General features: G+C 35.4%; 1 protein-coding gene across 8 annotated transcripts in view; it reads right to left on the bottom strand.

Annotated features, from left to right (window-relative positions):
* Nucleotides 1–16,265, bottom strand: part of ATP11B (ATPase phospholipid transporting 11B (putative)) — a 137,390-nt gene that overhangs the window by 85,840 nt on the left and 35,285 nt on the right. For all 8 annotated transcript variants that reach the window (XR_013413672.1, XM_015131514.3, XM_015131513.3 and 5 more), the window contains 6 exons: nt 13,349–13,438; nt 11,783–11,863; nt 6,691–6,798; nt 6,363–6,491; nt 5,667–5,770; nt 672–719 (listed from right to left, as the gene is read on the bottom strand). Coding sequence is in view for 7 of the 8 variants with exons in the window: in XM_015131514.3 (XP_014987000.3) it covers nt 672–719; nt 5,667–5,770; nt 6,363–6,491; nt 6,691–6,798; nt 11,783–11,863; nt 13,349–13,438 (560 nt within the window). In the remaining variant the exon portion in view is untranslated. The remainder of the gene's footprint in view (nt 1–671; nt 720–5,666; nt 5,771–6,362; nt 6,492–6,690; nt 6,799–11,782; nt 11,864–13,348; nt 13,439–16,265) is intronic.

The following is a 16,265-nucleotide window of genomic DNA, read 5'->3' as shown; positions in this document are numbered from 1 at the left end:
GGGGATGGCCTGTGACATTATGATATATACATTAGTTTTCATCCATGGTCCCTGGCTCATAACTCCCACAGCCCTTGTTACAGTCTTTTGTTATAATGTTGGGTGTGCTCGGCCTCCGGGGCAGGTTTTTGACCTTCTCCTGCCCCCGTTTCACCCCAAGATAGGACTCTACTCTACCCCCACCTTTCTAATTGTAAGTCTTAAGGCCCTCCCCAGAGAGGGTCCTACTGGGGTAAAGAAAGCTGATGTCATGAAGCTTCCATAAAAAACCAAGAGAAGTGGGTTGGGAGGGCTTCCAGAGGTTTCTGGAGAGTTGCATACCCAGGAAGAGCAGGGAAGCTCCACAACCCTTCCCCAATACCTGGCCCTGAGCAACTCTTCACCTGTATGCTTTGTTTACATTTAGTGGTTTATTATAAAGGATATGATAAACCAATCAGAAGAAAAAGCAAGCAGTGCTGGGTTGACCACTAAACACTCTAGCTTGCACTGAATGATTCTGAAGTGATATAATAAACCACTAAATATAAACAAAACAAAACAAACAAAAAACAACAAAATCAACCCTTTCCCATGATGGGCTGCTTATTTACATAATCTCCCTTTGGAACTTCTAGTCCCTCCCCCAAACAGTTCCCACTTAAAGGTAATTAGATAACAAAAATTCTTACCTTACAATTTCTTCCATTTGTTGGGTTATGATCATTCGTCCCATGAATCTACCAAAAAATTCACCATATTACAAAATTATATAATATCACTTATGATATCAATGGCTGGTTTTTTGCACCATTCTTTTTCTTCTTTTTTTTTTTGAGACGGAGTCTCCCTCTGTCGCCCAGGCTGGAGTGCAGTGGCGCGATCTCGGCTCACTGCAAGCCGTGCCTTGCGGGTTCACGCCATTCTCCTGCCTCAGTCTCCTGAGTAGCTGGGACTACAGGCGCCCACCACCATGCCCGGCTAATTTTTTGTATTTTTAGTAGAAACAGAGTTTCACCATGTTAGCCAGGATGGTCTCAATCTCCTGACCTCGTGATCTGCCCACCTCGGTCTCCCAAAGTGGTGGGATTACAGGCATGAGCCACTGCACCCGGCCTGAACCATTCTTATATATGAAACAAAAATCAACCATTTGTATATATTAATGGTCCAATATTCTTGCTATAAATTATTTTAAAATACTTATCGGTCCTTAAGCTTTAAAAAATTTAGAATTCTTGCTATCTCTACTCCAGCTATGATGAGGTAATGAATAAAAAATGTTTTCAAAATGGCAAGAATCTGGAGCACTTTGGATTTTGAGTTTGTGGATTAGGGATATTCAACCCGTAATTCAATCAAAGGGTATACAAGAATGTTTACTCTATCAACTGTCAACAAATAAACAGTAAGGCCTGCAAGATGACAGATACTGTTCTAGGTGCTTGAGATCCATCAGTGAACAAATACACAAAGATGCCTGCTCTACAGTTTGCATTCTAGTGGGAGAGATGGTAAGCAAGGAACATAATAAAAAAGTAAATTACATAGTGTACTAGAAAATATTATGTGTTGTGAAAACAGAAAAGCAGAACAGAGTAAGAAGGATCAGGGAGCAGTACTAAGTAGTTAAGGTAGGCCTCACTGAGGAGGTGATTTAAGCAGACTTGAAGGTGTTACTCAAGCATCAGACAAGGGCTAGGTCTAGTGACCAGGTGGGAGTAGACATGGTATGTTCAAGGAAAAGTAAGGAGGTCAGTGTATGTGGAGGATGAGCTAGAGGGTGAAGGATAGCAAACAGGGCAGAGAAGAAAGGTCGAGGATGGGGGATGGGGGCAGATCTTAGAGATGGTTATAGAGATATGGGCTTTGACTCTAAGTGACACAGTGAGCCAGTACAGGGTTTGAGCAGAAGAGTCACATGATCTGACTTATATTAAAAAAGGAACACTATGACTGCTTTTGTGAGAACCAACTATAAAATAGCAGTAATCCAGGCAGGAGATGGTACTGGTTCAGACAAAACTAGGAAAAGATGGTCAGATTTTGGATGTATTTTGAAGGTAAGCCTTCAGAATGTTCTGATGGGTTGGGGTGAGATGTGAGTAAGGAGGTGAAGAAAGGTGAAGGGAGAGGAGATGTGAGAAGTCATGGCTGATTCCAAGGTTTCTGGCCTGAGCTATTGGAAGGATGGACTGTATCAACTGAGATGAGAAAGACCGCTGGTAGAAAAGCTTCCTTTCAGGAAGATTAGCAGTTTCGTTTTCAGCTTATTAATTTGAGATTTCTACTAAATATCCAGGTGGAACTGTGGAACAGGCAGCTGAAGTTTGGGAAAGAAGTCTGGGATAGAGAAATAAATCCAACAGTCAGCAGCACGTAGCTAGTCTTTAAAGCCAGGAGGTTGGGTGAGATCACCAAGGGAGTGAGGGTAGATAGTGAAAGGTATAGGTAGGGAAGGAAACAGTGCAAGTCCTGGGGCACTCTAAAAGAAAGAAGTCTGGGACAAGAGGAAAAACTAGCAAAGGAGACTGAGACAGAGGGAATAGTGAGGTAGGAGGTAAACCAAGAGACGGGAGTGTCCTGGAAGACAAGTTAGCAAATTGCATCAAAGAAGAGAAAGTAATGAACTATTCAACCACTAGATTTTGAATTGGTGAATTTTATTTGTAATAAGGTACCATACAGTATTTGTAATAGCAAAACAATGAAAAGAGTCAAGTATGGAAAGGTTGGGGAATGGTTAGGTTCTATCTAGTACATGCACTTGGACTATTCATAGCCATTTAAAATGATCATTAATTAAGCTTCCTGCAATATTTTTAAAAAAGTCAAGAATACCATTCAGTACAATGGAAAATACTTTTTAAAATCACAAAACCAATCCACATTCTTAAAGGAAATATTAGGCTGGGTGGGATGGCTCACAACTGTAATCCCAGCACTTTGGGAGACCAAAGTGGGCGGATCATTTGAGGTCAGGAGTTTGATAACAGCCTGGCCAACATGGTGAAACCCCATCTCTACTAAAAATACAAAAAAATTAACAGGGTGTGGTGGCACACACCTATAATCCCAGCTACTTGGGAGGCTAAGGCAGGAGAATTGCTTGAGCCCAGGAAATGGGGGTTGCAGTGAGCTGAGACCGTGCCACTGTACTTCAGCCTGGGCAACAGAGCGAGACTCTGTTTCAAAAATAAATAAAAATAAAGAAGTATTTAAAAATATGGAAAAGAAAAAGATGATTAAAAATCAGCAGAAATCCTACCACGAGAATATTACTAAATTTTCATCTACAATTCCTCCAGGTTTTTCTTTCTGTAGCTATCAATTTTTCTATCTTGTCACCTAATTACCTATTTAGTATATATATACACACATTTATTTATTTTTAAACATTTAGGTTCAGTGGTACATGTGCAGGTTTGTTATACAGGTAAACTTGTGTCACAGAGGTTTGTTGTACAGATTATTTTGTCACTCAGGTACTAAGCCTAGTACCCAACAGTTATTTTTTCTGCTCTTCTCCCTCCTCATATCCTCCATCCTCCAGTAGGCCCCAGTATGTGTTGTTCCCTTGTGTCCATGTGTTCTCATCGGTTAGCTCCCACTTATAAGTGAGGACATGCAGTATTTGGTTTTCTGTTCCTACGTTAGTTTGCTAAGGATAATGGCCTCCAGCTCTATCCATGTTCCTGCAAAAGATGTGATCTCTTTCTTTTTTGTGCCTACATAGTATCCTATGGTGTATATTTACCGCATTTTCCTTATCCAATCTGCCACTGACAGGCATTTAGGTTGATTCCATGTCTTTGCTATTGCACACACATTATTTTTACATAACTGGGATCATATGAGAGGCCCAACTTTGTATCTTATTTCATTTAATATTATATTTCAGTATGTACCTATATCATTCAATTCTTGAAAAAGATTTTAAATATCTCTATATATACCTATCTAAGCATTTTCGTACTTGGACATTTAAAATGTTTGCAGTATTTCACATGTAATATATATGAATATATATATAACATATAGCACATATATGTGTTACAAGTACATAATAAAATGAAAGATATAATTTTATATAAATAGTCTCTAACTCCTATGAGTTCCTCAAGGAGGGAAACTATTCCTATTCATCTTATTCACCTATCACAATGAGCACACAGATTTAGCTAAACAGTAATTTGTTAAATGAATGAATGAATAAAAATGGCAAATCAAAGATTTTAAATAGTGATATAATTACGAGTTTTCTTTCTATTATAAAAGCCTGTTGCAATGATTACATTTTACTTATATTTAAAACAAAACATATACTTCCAATAAGAGAAACTGCTTATTTAAAAATTTTTTTTCAAACTTTCTCCCCATATTCCAAGATAATGTAAAAACCATATACCAAAGCATTAGTTACACTTAATCTCATATTGATCTTATGCTTGCTTAGTTCTTAGTTGTCCATTTTCTGGTTTTTAATAATTTTTAAATAATTTGCCATTGCCTCAGACCAGGATATAGCAGCAATATAGAAATTTTAAAATTCTTCATCCTTCACAGTTAAATACAGTCAGTCTATCAAGTGCTTTTTAAGCATATGATTCCAAAGTTTTTAGTTAATTGGCAAATTCTACACTGCATTTGACTTTGATGAAAGTATACAATTTTTATAACATCACATAGAGAAAACCTCCATTATAAAGATGGATCCAAAAAAAAGATACCTAAGAAGTTTGGAAAAGCCAATGGCTAAAGACTTTTGAAACATTTCAACCAACAGGGGGCGATATATAATATGACAAGAAGCTGAGGGTGATTTTTACGAAGTAGTTGTAATTTATAGTCTACCACCATTTATTGAGTAAAAATGAACTTAGTTTATTATTTAATTTTTTAGTAATAAAAAGTTGTTTCCATTCCACAGCCCACATATAACTGGCAGGATTACTGAAGATGATCACTGAAGGTATACAACTGAAGATGATCACTGAAGGTATACAACACTGTATTTAGCAAACCGTAATGTTAAAAGAAGTTAGTTCCTCTGTTCCTTTCTCTCCTTTCAGAAACAAGATCTTTAAAAATCTAACAAACTAGAAAAACAGATTTTTTATTTTGTGTTCATTGTGATAGATAAGACGAATAGTAGCTTCTGTCTTTGAGAAACTCATAGCTGTTAAATATAATATTTATAGAAAATTATTTTTTACTTCATTATGTGCTACATATAAGTAAAATATTGAAAACTTTATAAGGTTCTAATTTAAAAGTAGTGTCCTCTAATTTAAAAGTAGTATCCTCTATAGTAGTAAAAACAAAGACATAGTCCCTGGCTTCACGGAGCTTACCAAAAAAATCATTATTTTCTTCTAAGAAAATAATCTTATGTCTACTATAACTACTGTTATAGCTACAAAGTGAGCATGACAGTTCAAAGCAAAATAGAAGGTAATGTGAAGAAACTTGTGAATAAAAACTCTGGCTTTGAACTATTATCCTTTGCTTAGAATTCTAGCAATTTCTGCTCTTAGTTTTTTTTCACCATTAATTGCATCCCCCACCAACCCCCCCCACAAATATTGTCTCCAATTAGCTAAAGATTTCATTTTATGTTTATGGTTATTTAAAAATGAGGTCTGTAAGTAGGACTTAAAATAAGTATACTGAACATCACACCATACCTGTATAAGTCTGCTTCTGGTTGCTGGCATTCTATTACAGCTACTAGAGTGTCCAAATTGGCAACTGTCTGTAATAATGCTGTTTCTGGAACTGCCAGATGTGTCTGAAAAAAATGAATAAAATTGTAGAGTTTTCAGATCCAAATGGGACCTTTGATATCAGTTATTTCAAATCTCTTTTGTAGGTAAAGTAATGGCACACTGTACTTGAGATCACTCAGCTAGACAACAGAAGAGAAAGAAACATGTAAAATAAACAAGGGGCAAAGGCAGCTATCACTCTCTGTCTACAGAGGCCATCTGCACATAAGGAAATTAAGTCTGTGTGCATAGTCACTATTACTTTATCATAAGTAATTTAATAGGAAAAATTGTGAATTTTCACCTTTGATTACACTCTGAAAACAGAAAATAAAAATTTGCCCCTTATCTTTTAAAAGTACCACAAATAGTAAAAGATTGTATTTTTCCTAAAAACACTTTATTTTTAACTTGGATTAAACCCATGTGAGGCTACCCTTGAAATAAAGATATAACATCAATTCTTTCTTAAAACCTTTTAATTTTTGAAATAGTAATTTTAAAAACTTCCCCTTAATCTAGTCAAACTTTACTACTTTAACCAAAGGAAAGCATAATTATAATTCAAAGACATTTTGTTCACCAAGAGCAATACTCAAACATATGCAAGCAAACCTTCAGGTTAGTTTCTCCATCCAAACTAGCAGTTGTAACGTGACAGGAACCATCAAGTCGATCTGAGGACAGAAGCACCAAGTCTGCAGGAAAAATTTCATCTTTGGCTATTCGAACAATATCACCCACCTATAAAGAATTTTGGGGAAGAGTGAATTTATAAATTTTAAAAGGCAAGGACTTACTTTTATTGGGCTCTAAATAAGCAGCCTATCACAGTATTTTAGCATAGGAAAGTAGGCTTTTAATTAAAACGTAATATCAAGATTAGAATTATGTCCTGTGATATCAAGATAAAACTGATTTCCATCATTTACCAGATGCATACCCGAATGTTTTTGGATCTAGTTTTTACAAGGCCACCACTTCGAACAACATAAACAGGAGCTCCATTTACTTCATTATCTGAGTTATGCCGTAACCAATCTTCATATCCCTGTAAATATCCAAAGGGTAAAAAATAATTTTTCAGTATAATTTGAAGATACTTTTATCAAACAAGAAAAAATCTTCCCTAAAACACTACATTCCAGAATCATATTAGGCTATTTGGCTGCATACGCTCATAGGTATTTGACATTTGTTCCTACTGGAAACACTTGGTTCTTTTTTGTTATATACATTTTCCTGGCTTTCAAAGGACCTCTAGTTATTTCTTCCTTTTTTTTTTGAGACGGAGTCTCGCTCTGTCGCCCAGGCTGGAGTGTGGAGTGGTGCGATCTCAGCTCACTGCAAGCTCCGCGTCCCAGGTTCATGCTATTCTCCTACCTCAGCCTCCCGAGTAGCTGGGGCTACAACCACCGGCCACCATGCCCAGCTAATTTTTTGTATTTTTAGGACAGACAGGGTTTCACTGTGTTAGCCAGGATGGTCTCGATCTCCTGACCTCGTGATCCGCCTGCCTTGGCCTCCCAAAGTACTGGGATTACAGGCGTGAGCCACCACGCCTGGCCTATTTCTTCTAAATGTCCTTATGGAGGCTCCTTCTATGTCACCTTTATGGATCCTTTTCTCACATTTCTCTTTCGCACTAAGAGATTTCTTCTATCCCTGTGTCTTCAAATAGTATAAATATGCTGGTAATTCCGAAATGTGTATCTCCAGCCATATATCTCTTTTGAACTCCAAACTTGAATATCTAATTGCTTTATTAATATATCTCAATTTTATTGTCTCATAAATGTCTTAAACATATTCAGAACCAAACAGATGATGTCCTGAACATGTGCTGCATGTCCAGTGTTTCCCATCTTGACAAATGACATCACCATCTACCAAGCTGTTCTTGCCAGAAATCTGGGGAGTCATTCTTGACTCCTAACCTTTTCCTAACATTTACTCAATCACTAAATTCTATTGTTTCTATGTATAAATGATATTTTGATCATAAAGCATAAATTCACAGAGCGTTACAGACAATAAGTAGAAAAAAATGAGCAGATTTTTGGAACCAAGATTGTGTTCTTTTACTTTCTTAAACAGTAGACTGACAGAATTATAATAAGTACAGTTGACCCTTGAATAACACAGGTTTGAACTGCACAGGTCCACTCATACATGGACTGTTTTCACTAAAAGTTATACTGAGTGTTCCTAAATTATCTTCCTCCCTATCCACCTCCTCCACTCTTGTGCCTCTGCCACCCAGAGACAGAAAGACCCACCTCTCCTCTTCCTCCTCAGTCAACTCAATGTGAAGACAAGGATGAAGACCTCAAAGACGATCCATTTCCACTTCATGAATAGTAAATATATTGTCTTTTTTATGATCCTCTTAATAACATGTTCTTTTCTCTAGTTGACTTTAAGAATACAGTATATAATACATATAACATACAAAATATGTGATAAACTACTGTTATGATATTGGTAAGGCTTCCGACGAACAACAGACTATCAGTAGTTAAGTTTTGGGAGAGTCAAAAGTTATACATGAATCTTCAATTGCACAAGGGGTTCCCCTAACCCCTGCACTGTTCAAGGGTCAACTGTGCTTAACAAAAATACGTTAGCCTGTATGGATCATTATTAGGAAGGAAACAGACACAGGCATTTCACAAAGAATATTTTGATTAAATATTAAGGAATGGTGATGTTTTTCAAATGGAAAAGACTTCTTGTGCCATTTTACAAAAATTCAAGAACTCAAGACATACAGGACAAGTATAGATAATGGAATGATATCTAAGAGAGAGTAATAAGTGAATAAAGAGATAAGGTACAGAACAGGTTTTGTTCTCCGTTACCATTTGTGAAAAGATATGCTTGCCTATGTGAACACTTTGTATAGGTAATCTGGACTAACTTACAAATAATTGCTCCCTGGGTAGGAGAACTAGAAGACTGGGGATTAGGAGTCTAAGATTTACTATATGCTATTTTGTGCTGTTTCCCTTAAAAAAATGTGCATCTATTATTTTTAAAATATTAAGAAATTATAAAATAAAAAGCAAAATATGAAAGACTATTTTGAAGGTATACTGTTTTCAGGTGGAAACCTTGTGGGAAAGTACTCTTAAGACACCTAAATTATGTTGGCCTTATTTAAGTTGCAGTATGTCATTTTAGAGAAATTTAATTGAGAGTCAAAATATTTTTTCTGAAACTGTCAAAAGCACACTTTCCTTTACAGTCAGATGACACTAATAGCAGAGCAATAATTCAAACATTATCTTTTTTTAATACAAGCTCATAAATTCTAATCCATCCTACACATTACTGCCAGATTAATCTTCCCAAAGCATTGTCTTGATTCACTATCCTGCTCAAAACCCCTTCAGTGATTCTCAATGCTTACAGCAAAGCATCTTCTGGCTTCCTTAATTTAGAACCAAACTACACTTCTATTATCTTGTAGTACTTTCCTAAATACGATCAAACATTAGTTCGACTTACAATTCCCCAGAATAGGTCTTGCCTCTTCTTGCACTTGGGTCTTTGCCCAGGTCGTTCATTTCTACCTCATCTTCTTCATCAACTGTCATTTTACCCATGTTCCTAAACTCATCTTAATAATATTTCCTCCATGAGAATTCATATTTTCATCTATTTGTCAGCAATTTGCATTTATTTTCTTGGAGATGATCTATGCCTTTTCACTTATTTATGTTGAAGAGAAAGGTATGTGCTCTTGGTAAAATATCTTTTAAAATTAAGATCAGCTGGGCATGGTGACTCACGCCTATTATTACATCACTTTGCGAAGCTGAAGCGAGAGAACTGCTTGAGCCCAAAAGTTGGAGGCCAGACCAAGCAACATGGTGAAACCCCGTCTCTACAAAAAAAATACAAAAATTAGCTGACTGAGGTGGAAGGATCACCTGAGCCTGGGAGGTCAAGGCTGCAATGAGCTGTGATTGCACTACTGTTCTCCAGCCTGGACAACAGAATGAGACTCTGTCTCCAAAAAAAAAAATAAATAAATAAAATTAAGGGCACAGGCTCTTTGTTATACATAACACAAATGTTTCAGTTTCCTTTTAATATTATTCAGACTTTTTTTAAACACTCATATTTTATTTTTCCTATATGATTTCTTTCCTTGCTTACAACAGTAGATTAACTGATTAATTCCCAAATTGAAAATGAGATAACATTTCATCTGTATTTACTTCTACTACTTCTGTAGTTACAATAATAATCCAAATGTATTTTATTTTGCTATATGGGTATGAAGTATGAATCCAACTATTTTTTCTAAATATTCAAATGATTATCACATCACAATTTATTGTCTGATATTTTACCCAGATTTGAAGTATGACCCTTAACATGAATAAATTCTTAAATTTATGTAAAAATAATATTTCCTCCACAAAATCATCTCTGATCATCCAGATGAAAATGAAGTGTTCCCTTCCTCCTCTAAATAGCTAGCCTCAGCTCCCTGGATTTTACTACTACTCTACGGAACCATAATTTTTTTTTTTAATTTATTTTTTATTATTATTAGACTAAGTTCTAGGGTACATGTGCATAACGTGCAGGTTTATTATTTTTATATTTGGTCTTTTTTTTTTTTTGAGACGGAGTCTCACGCTGTTGCCCAGGCTGGAGTGCAGTGGCGCGATCTCGGCTCACTGCAAGCTCCGCCTCCTGGGTTCACGCCATTCTCCTGTCTCAGCCTCCTGAGTAGCTAGGACTACAGGCGCCCGCCACCGCGCCCAGCTAATTTTTTTTTGTATTTTTAGTAGAGACGGGGTTTCACTGTGGTCTCGATCTCCTGACCTTGTGATCCGCCCGCCTCGGCCTCCCAAAGTGCTGGGATTACAGGCTTGAGCCACCGCGCCCGGCTATATTTGGTCTTACCTTCCTATTTCATGGGTTTTAGAATCACGGAGGGCAAAGACTTATTTCCTAGAGCACTATATCTTGCATTACACAACTGGAGAGAAGACTTAATATGTAAATACAGTTGGGAGAACCTAAAAGCAAGCAAACAACTGACAACCTCATTCATATTATAGTGTAAGTAACTGATAATGGAGCCTTTTCCTATTTTGATAGAAGTACAAAGGGAAAAGGTAGACTAAAAGGGGAGAAGACAAGAAAGAAAGGTTGGAACATGGTAACTTTCACTTTTACAATTTTTCCAAAATTTGTTCTATTGATCTATAGCATTAAATAGATACATAAATCTGAACAATGTATGGAAGTATTCTGTGTATTTATTAAATGAGAAAAAGTTAGGAATAGATGTTGCAAAAGAGAAAACCCTGAGTCTCAAAATTTTGTTTTAAGTTAAGGAGAAAATCTTTGTGGATCAAATTTTCTCTTTGAAAACTGTATGACCAGCAAAGCATCTTCTGGCTTACAGCAAAAGCATCTTCTGGATTCCTTTTTTTTTTTTTTTTTGAGACAGGGTGTTACTCTGTCAACCAGGTGGGAGTGCAGTGACATAATCATGGCTCACTGCAGCCTCCACCTCCTGGGCTCAAGCGTTCCTCCCGCCTCAGCCCACCGAGTAGCTGGGACCACAGGTATGTGCCACCACACCCTAGTTTTTGAACTACATAATTTTTACTCACAAATGTTCACACCAGAAGTATATACCCTGCTCTCTATAAACATATCTTTTTTGAATTGTATTTCCTTTAAATATCACCAAACTCTACAAAGATAATAATTAAGAAATCTATTTCATATATAAATTGATTTCTACATATACAATACTTGTTTTTGGATGCTTTCTAGCTCTGTCAAGGGAACAACATATTTTAATGATGTTAATCATCCCATGAGTCACCAGGTACCTGAAATATAACAGAGTGGCTAATTCAGTTTAATTTTACTACATACCAGACACATTTGCTGCTTTCTCACGGAAATTATTTTCACAACAATAAATGTTCTTTGGAGTGGAAATATTTAGCAATTTCTAAATGACTTGGAGGAAAATAAAAAGAGAAAGTATCTCATACCTGCTTTATGGCTGTTACTGTTATCACAAAGAATAATGGAAGTCCACTGGTAATTGGACTGGTAGGTGTATCAATCATAAGCTAGATTTATAAAAAAGAATAGAGAATATTATATTTTTATATTGTGCACATCATACTATTAACATGTAAAATTTCACATTACACAGCGAGTATACTTTAGTTGACAATTTTACAACTTCACTTTGTTGGCTATTACGTGCGGTTGGAAGATTATTTAAATCTATTGCCTTTCCACATACATGGCTAGATTGGACTCGGTAACTTAAACACAGAGAGTCCTTAAGTTCTTCAATATTCACCAAGGAGTGGAACTACAGCTACTCAGATCTCATTTCACATTTCTTTGTACATCCTGATAAATGCTGAAAAGTCTGTCAGCAATTTTTACCCTTGGATTCAGAATGATATCTACACTAGGGAAAGAAAACTAGGAATGGAACTATGGAAAGAATTTTTTTCTATAAGTGATTTTGTTACATCCAACAGAGCCAGAGGGAGATAACTAGGAAAACGATGTTCCTTTACTCCAGATAGGCCAATTAAATTTGTTCTATTCCCCAGACAAGCTGAATTCATCTTAGCTAGTGATTTCACAAACGTATGGATGTTACATGGATATGGTTAGTATACATTTCTTGCTTTTCCAAGAAAACAAAGCTAACAGTCTATGGGCAGAAAATCAGAAGTTCCTTCTCTGTTCATGAAGGAGAGCAATTTTTTTTTTAAAGCAAATGTTTCCTAAAGTATTAAAATGAATATTTGACAAGTTTCAATTTTTCATTTGAAATCCCAGGTTCTACTGAGAGAAGAGTTCAGAGTTTTATACATTCAATGCTACACTGGAATTGCAAAGTTTTATCGGAAAAGAATAACTTCTTTAAAGGAAAATGGCAATCACTATTTTAAAATGATTTATACTCATGTTTCATGGGCTGTTCTCTTGATTTTATATATATATGTGTGTGTGTGTATGTGTATATATATATAATTTTTTAAGCACAGGGTGAAAATTAAGAAACTGTCTAACAGCCTATAATAGACACAGATTTAAGCAAAGAAAATTGTCTCCTGGAAAAAAAATCTATACCCACAGGGATACTTAAAACTTACAATTCTTTTAAATAACTTACATTTAAGTTAAATTTAAATTAAAAAATTAAAAGCCAAAGAAAAGTTTACTTTGTACAAAGATGATTCCATAGGCAGAAACGTACCAAAAACATGCACTATATATTAAAAGCCTAAATATTTATGTTCTGAGGCAGAATATCTGAAAGACATTAGACTACATTCTTAGCTAAGATTATGGTTAATCTAAGTACTACAGTACATTATTGATGAAACAATATACAATTGATCTTAAAGTTTATGGGCTATTTCTTTTAGAAATCTAGATATGACTTGTATTCACCAAATACAATGCAGAAGCACTGCAGAAAAAATGGTCACATGGTCAAATGATTAACAAAACATAATTTTTCTTTGTTCTAAGACATATTTTTAGGAACTATGTTTACAAACTTAATATTGAGTAATAAAGCTTACCTGAACCAAAAATATAATAAGAAAATAAAAGTTTGCCACTCTTCTGAACTGTTCAAATAAATTTTTTGGAACAAAATTCCACACAGTATACTAAAAAGAAAGAGGAGAGATCAATAAATCAGTATTTAAAAATAATATCAAGCATATAGACATAATAAGTAAAGTAAAATCAGATTTACTAACCCCTTAGACAAAATTCTGCAAGTCTATATGCTACAGAAACGATCTGGCTTTTAGAGTTCAGGACTTTTATTCTACTTCCCTTTTTTCTTCCTTTTACTATTTATTGGCAATTTTATTTTGAAAAATAAGCTGAAACCCAACAATTTTGCTACTAAATTCTGTCTTTTTTAGAAGTTAGAGAAAGCAGATCTAAAACAACATTTTAACAACTTATTTTGGATTCTGGTATACAAAACTAAACCTAATGCTAAAGATAAATATGAATTGATAGAAAGGATGATACTAGATACAATTTGTATTTTATTTAGTTTAGCATCAGAAACAGAGGAAGTAGTTTGTTTAGTATGAAACATGACAAAATAACCTAGAATGTTAAAGAAATAAAAATGCTTTAGATAAGTGATCACTGCGATAACCACCAAGAAAATTTCATGAAGGATATGAAAATCTGTCACAACATCAATTTTAAAAGGTAAGATAGTAGAGTACAATGGTTAAAAACATAGATGCTTTGGGGTTAAGCTGTGGTGGCCCAAATCTTAACTTTAATACTCACTAAATGACCCTGGACTTAATCTCTCTGTGTCCCACTTTGCTCCTTTATAAAATGAGGATAATATTAATCATATCTTATAGGGTTCCTATAAACATTAAATGAGCTAACATACTGACGAAACACTTAGGACAGAACCTGGCTCATACTAATTGCTATCAAAGTGCTTATTATTACTCAGCCCAAAAACCTATAATGCTGTATTACAAGGGCAGAATAATATGCTGCAAATTTTATTTGTATTACAACTCACAACATAATTCATATATGAAACAGGGAAATGATTTATAGAATTTTTACTTTATGTACATTCTCCCAGAAGAATATAAGATCCCTGAGGCCAGGGATATCATTTTATTTACTGCTCCACCTCTAGCACATATACTACTCCTTGGCACATAGGTGGAGATCAAATATTTTGCAGAATAGATTAATGAATAAATAAATATGGTTGACAATGGGTTTTTTCTCAGATAATATCCTGATCTCAGGCAATGAAGCCTCAATGGTTATTGACCAATTCAAGATTTCCAAAGAGGTACTTTACCTTACCCAATTTTCTCTGGTGTCATGTCAGATGTCTCTAATTTTTGGATTTTCATTGTCAAAAGTTCACTTCTTAATTAGCTGTTTCAGACCTAAATCACTGTTTCCCACATGAACAACCTTACAAATAGAGTTAGGTTCCCAGAAAAGCCCACAAAAGCCTATCTGACCCAGGGATATGGAAAGACTAGTCCAATACCCAATAAACTTTCTTTGGTGAAATTATATTTTCAGTTTGAATCTGGAATATGTGAAACATATTTTCTCTGAGCAGTGGCAGCACCAGGGGTTCCAGAATCTGAGGATGGGAAGTATGTTTAGGGCTCTAGAGAGAAGAGAGGTAGACACTTCCTGGAGCCAAAGGAAGTCAATGTTTAATGTATACACATGAGATGGTAATTGTGTCAAGTCACCTCCAGGTGATCATAATTGGAATTAAAAATCAGTTGTCAGAATATCTCCTTATAACTTCTTCAGTCACCAAATCGAATGTATAATACTTTATCAGGAAGGTTTGAAATCTCCTAAGTTTACAGCAATCTATTTGAAACGTAACAGCAACAACATATTTTGTATTCCAGAATCCTGAGGAGAAGAGCTATATAAATTAGCAGTAAAGTAACTGGTTTCAGGGTGTTTTCTTTGGCTAGCTCAATAATACAAGGAACAACTCAGAACAAACACAAATTTCTTATGAAGACTAGCACATAAATGGTAGAAATTATTTCCAGTTTTTCCAAAATACAAACATATTAATAGATTGTGAATGAGTCTAAATTCTGTGCTTGTCCTATTGTATAGAGAGGGGGAACTCTAGTAGCATAATATCAAACATTATTAAAATACTGCTAAGAAAAGAATTCATTATGCTTTAAAGTTCTTTTTGTTATGTAATAATGGTTAAGATAAATGAATTAGAAGTGTAACTTCTCTATAGTCATATATGACTTTACAATTGACCTTATTTTCCACCTAAGAAAACTAAAACATGGCTATAAAATTAAATATTTTGCAAGAAGGTTATTTTATTTTATTTTTTTGAGACAGTCTCACTCTGTCTGCCCAGGCTGGAGTGCAGTGGTGCAATTTTGGCTCACTCCAACCTCCACCTCCTGAGTTTAAGTGATTCTCATGTCTCAGACTCCTGAGTAGCTGGGACTACTGGTATGCGCCACCATACCTGGCTAATTTTTTTTGGATTTTTAGTAGAGATGGGGTTTCACCTTGTTGGCCAGGCTGTTCTCAAACTTCTGGCCTCAAGTGATCCGCCCACCTTGGCCTCCCAAAGTACTAGGATTACAGGCGTGTGCCACTGCGCACGGCCAAAGAAAGTTTAAATTTAAGACAATGTAGTTACTATGGCCAATTAAAGACATACTATGCAACCACAACATGCAAAACACTTATAGAAATAAGATGTTTAATATTAAGTAGAGGAGATTAAGAACAAAATATTAATAGCTGTATTCAAAGGTAAAGTATATGAAAAAAAAAAATGAAGATGGTCATATTTGACATGTGCTTTAAAAGAAGAACATTCAACAGGCTGAAAATCCAGGGCAAATAAGGGAGAGCATTTCAGGAAGCTAGGACAGCATGAGCAAAGGGACAGGAGAAAAGTTCATCATGGCTTTG

Source organism: Macaca mulatta, chromosome 2 (assembly GCF_049350105.2).
Source record: "Macaca mulatta isolate MMU2019108-1 chromosome 2, T2T-MMU8v2.0, whole genome shotgun sequence".
NCBI lineage: Eukaryota > Metazoa > Chordata > Mammalia > Primates > Cercopithecidae > Macaca > Macaca mulatta.
Note: the sequence above shows the minus strand (reverse complement) of the source record. Positions and strands in the feature narration are given on the sequence as shown.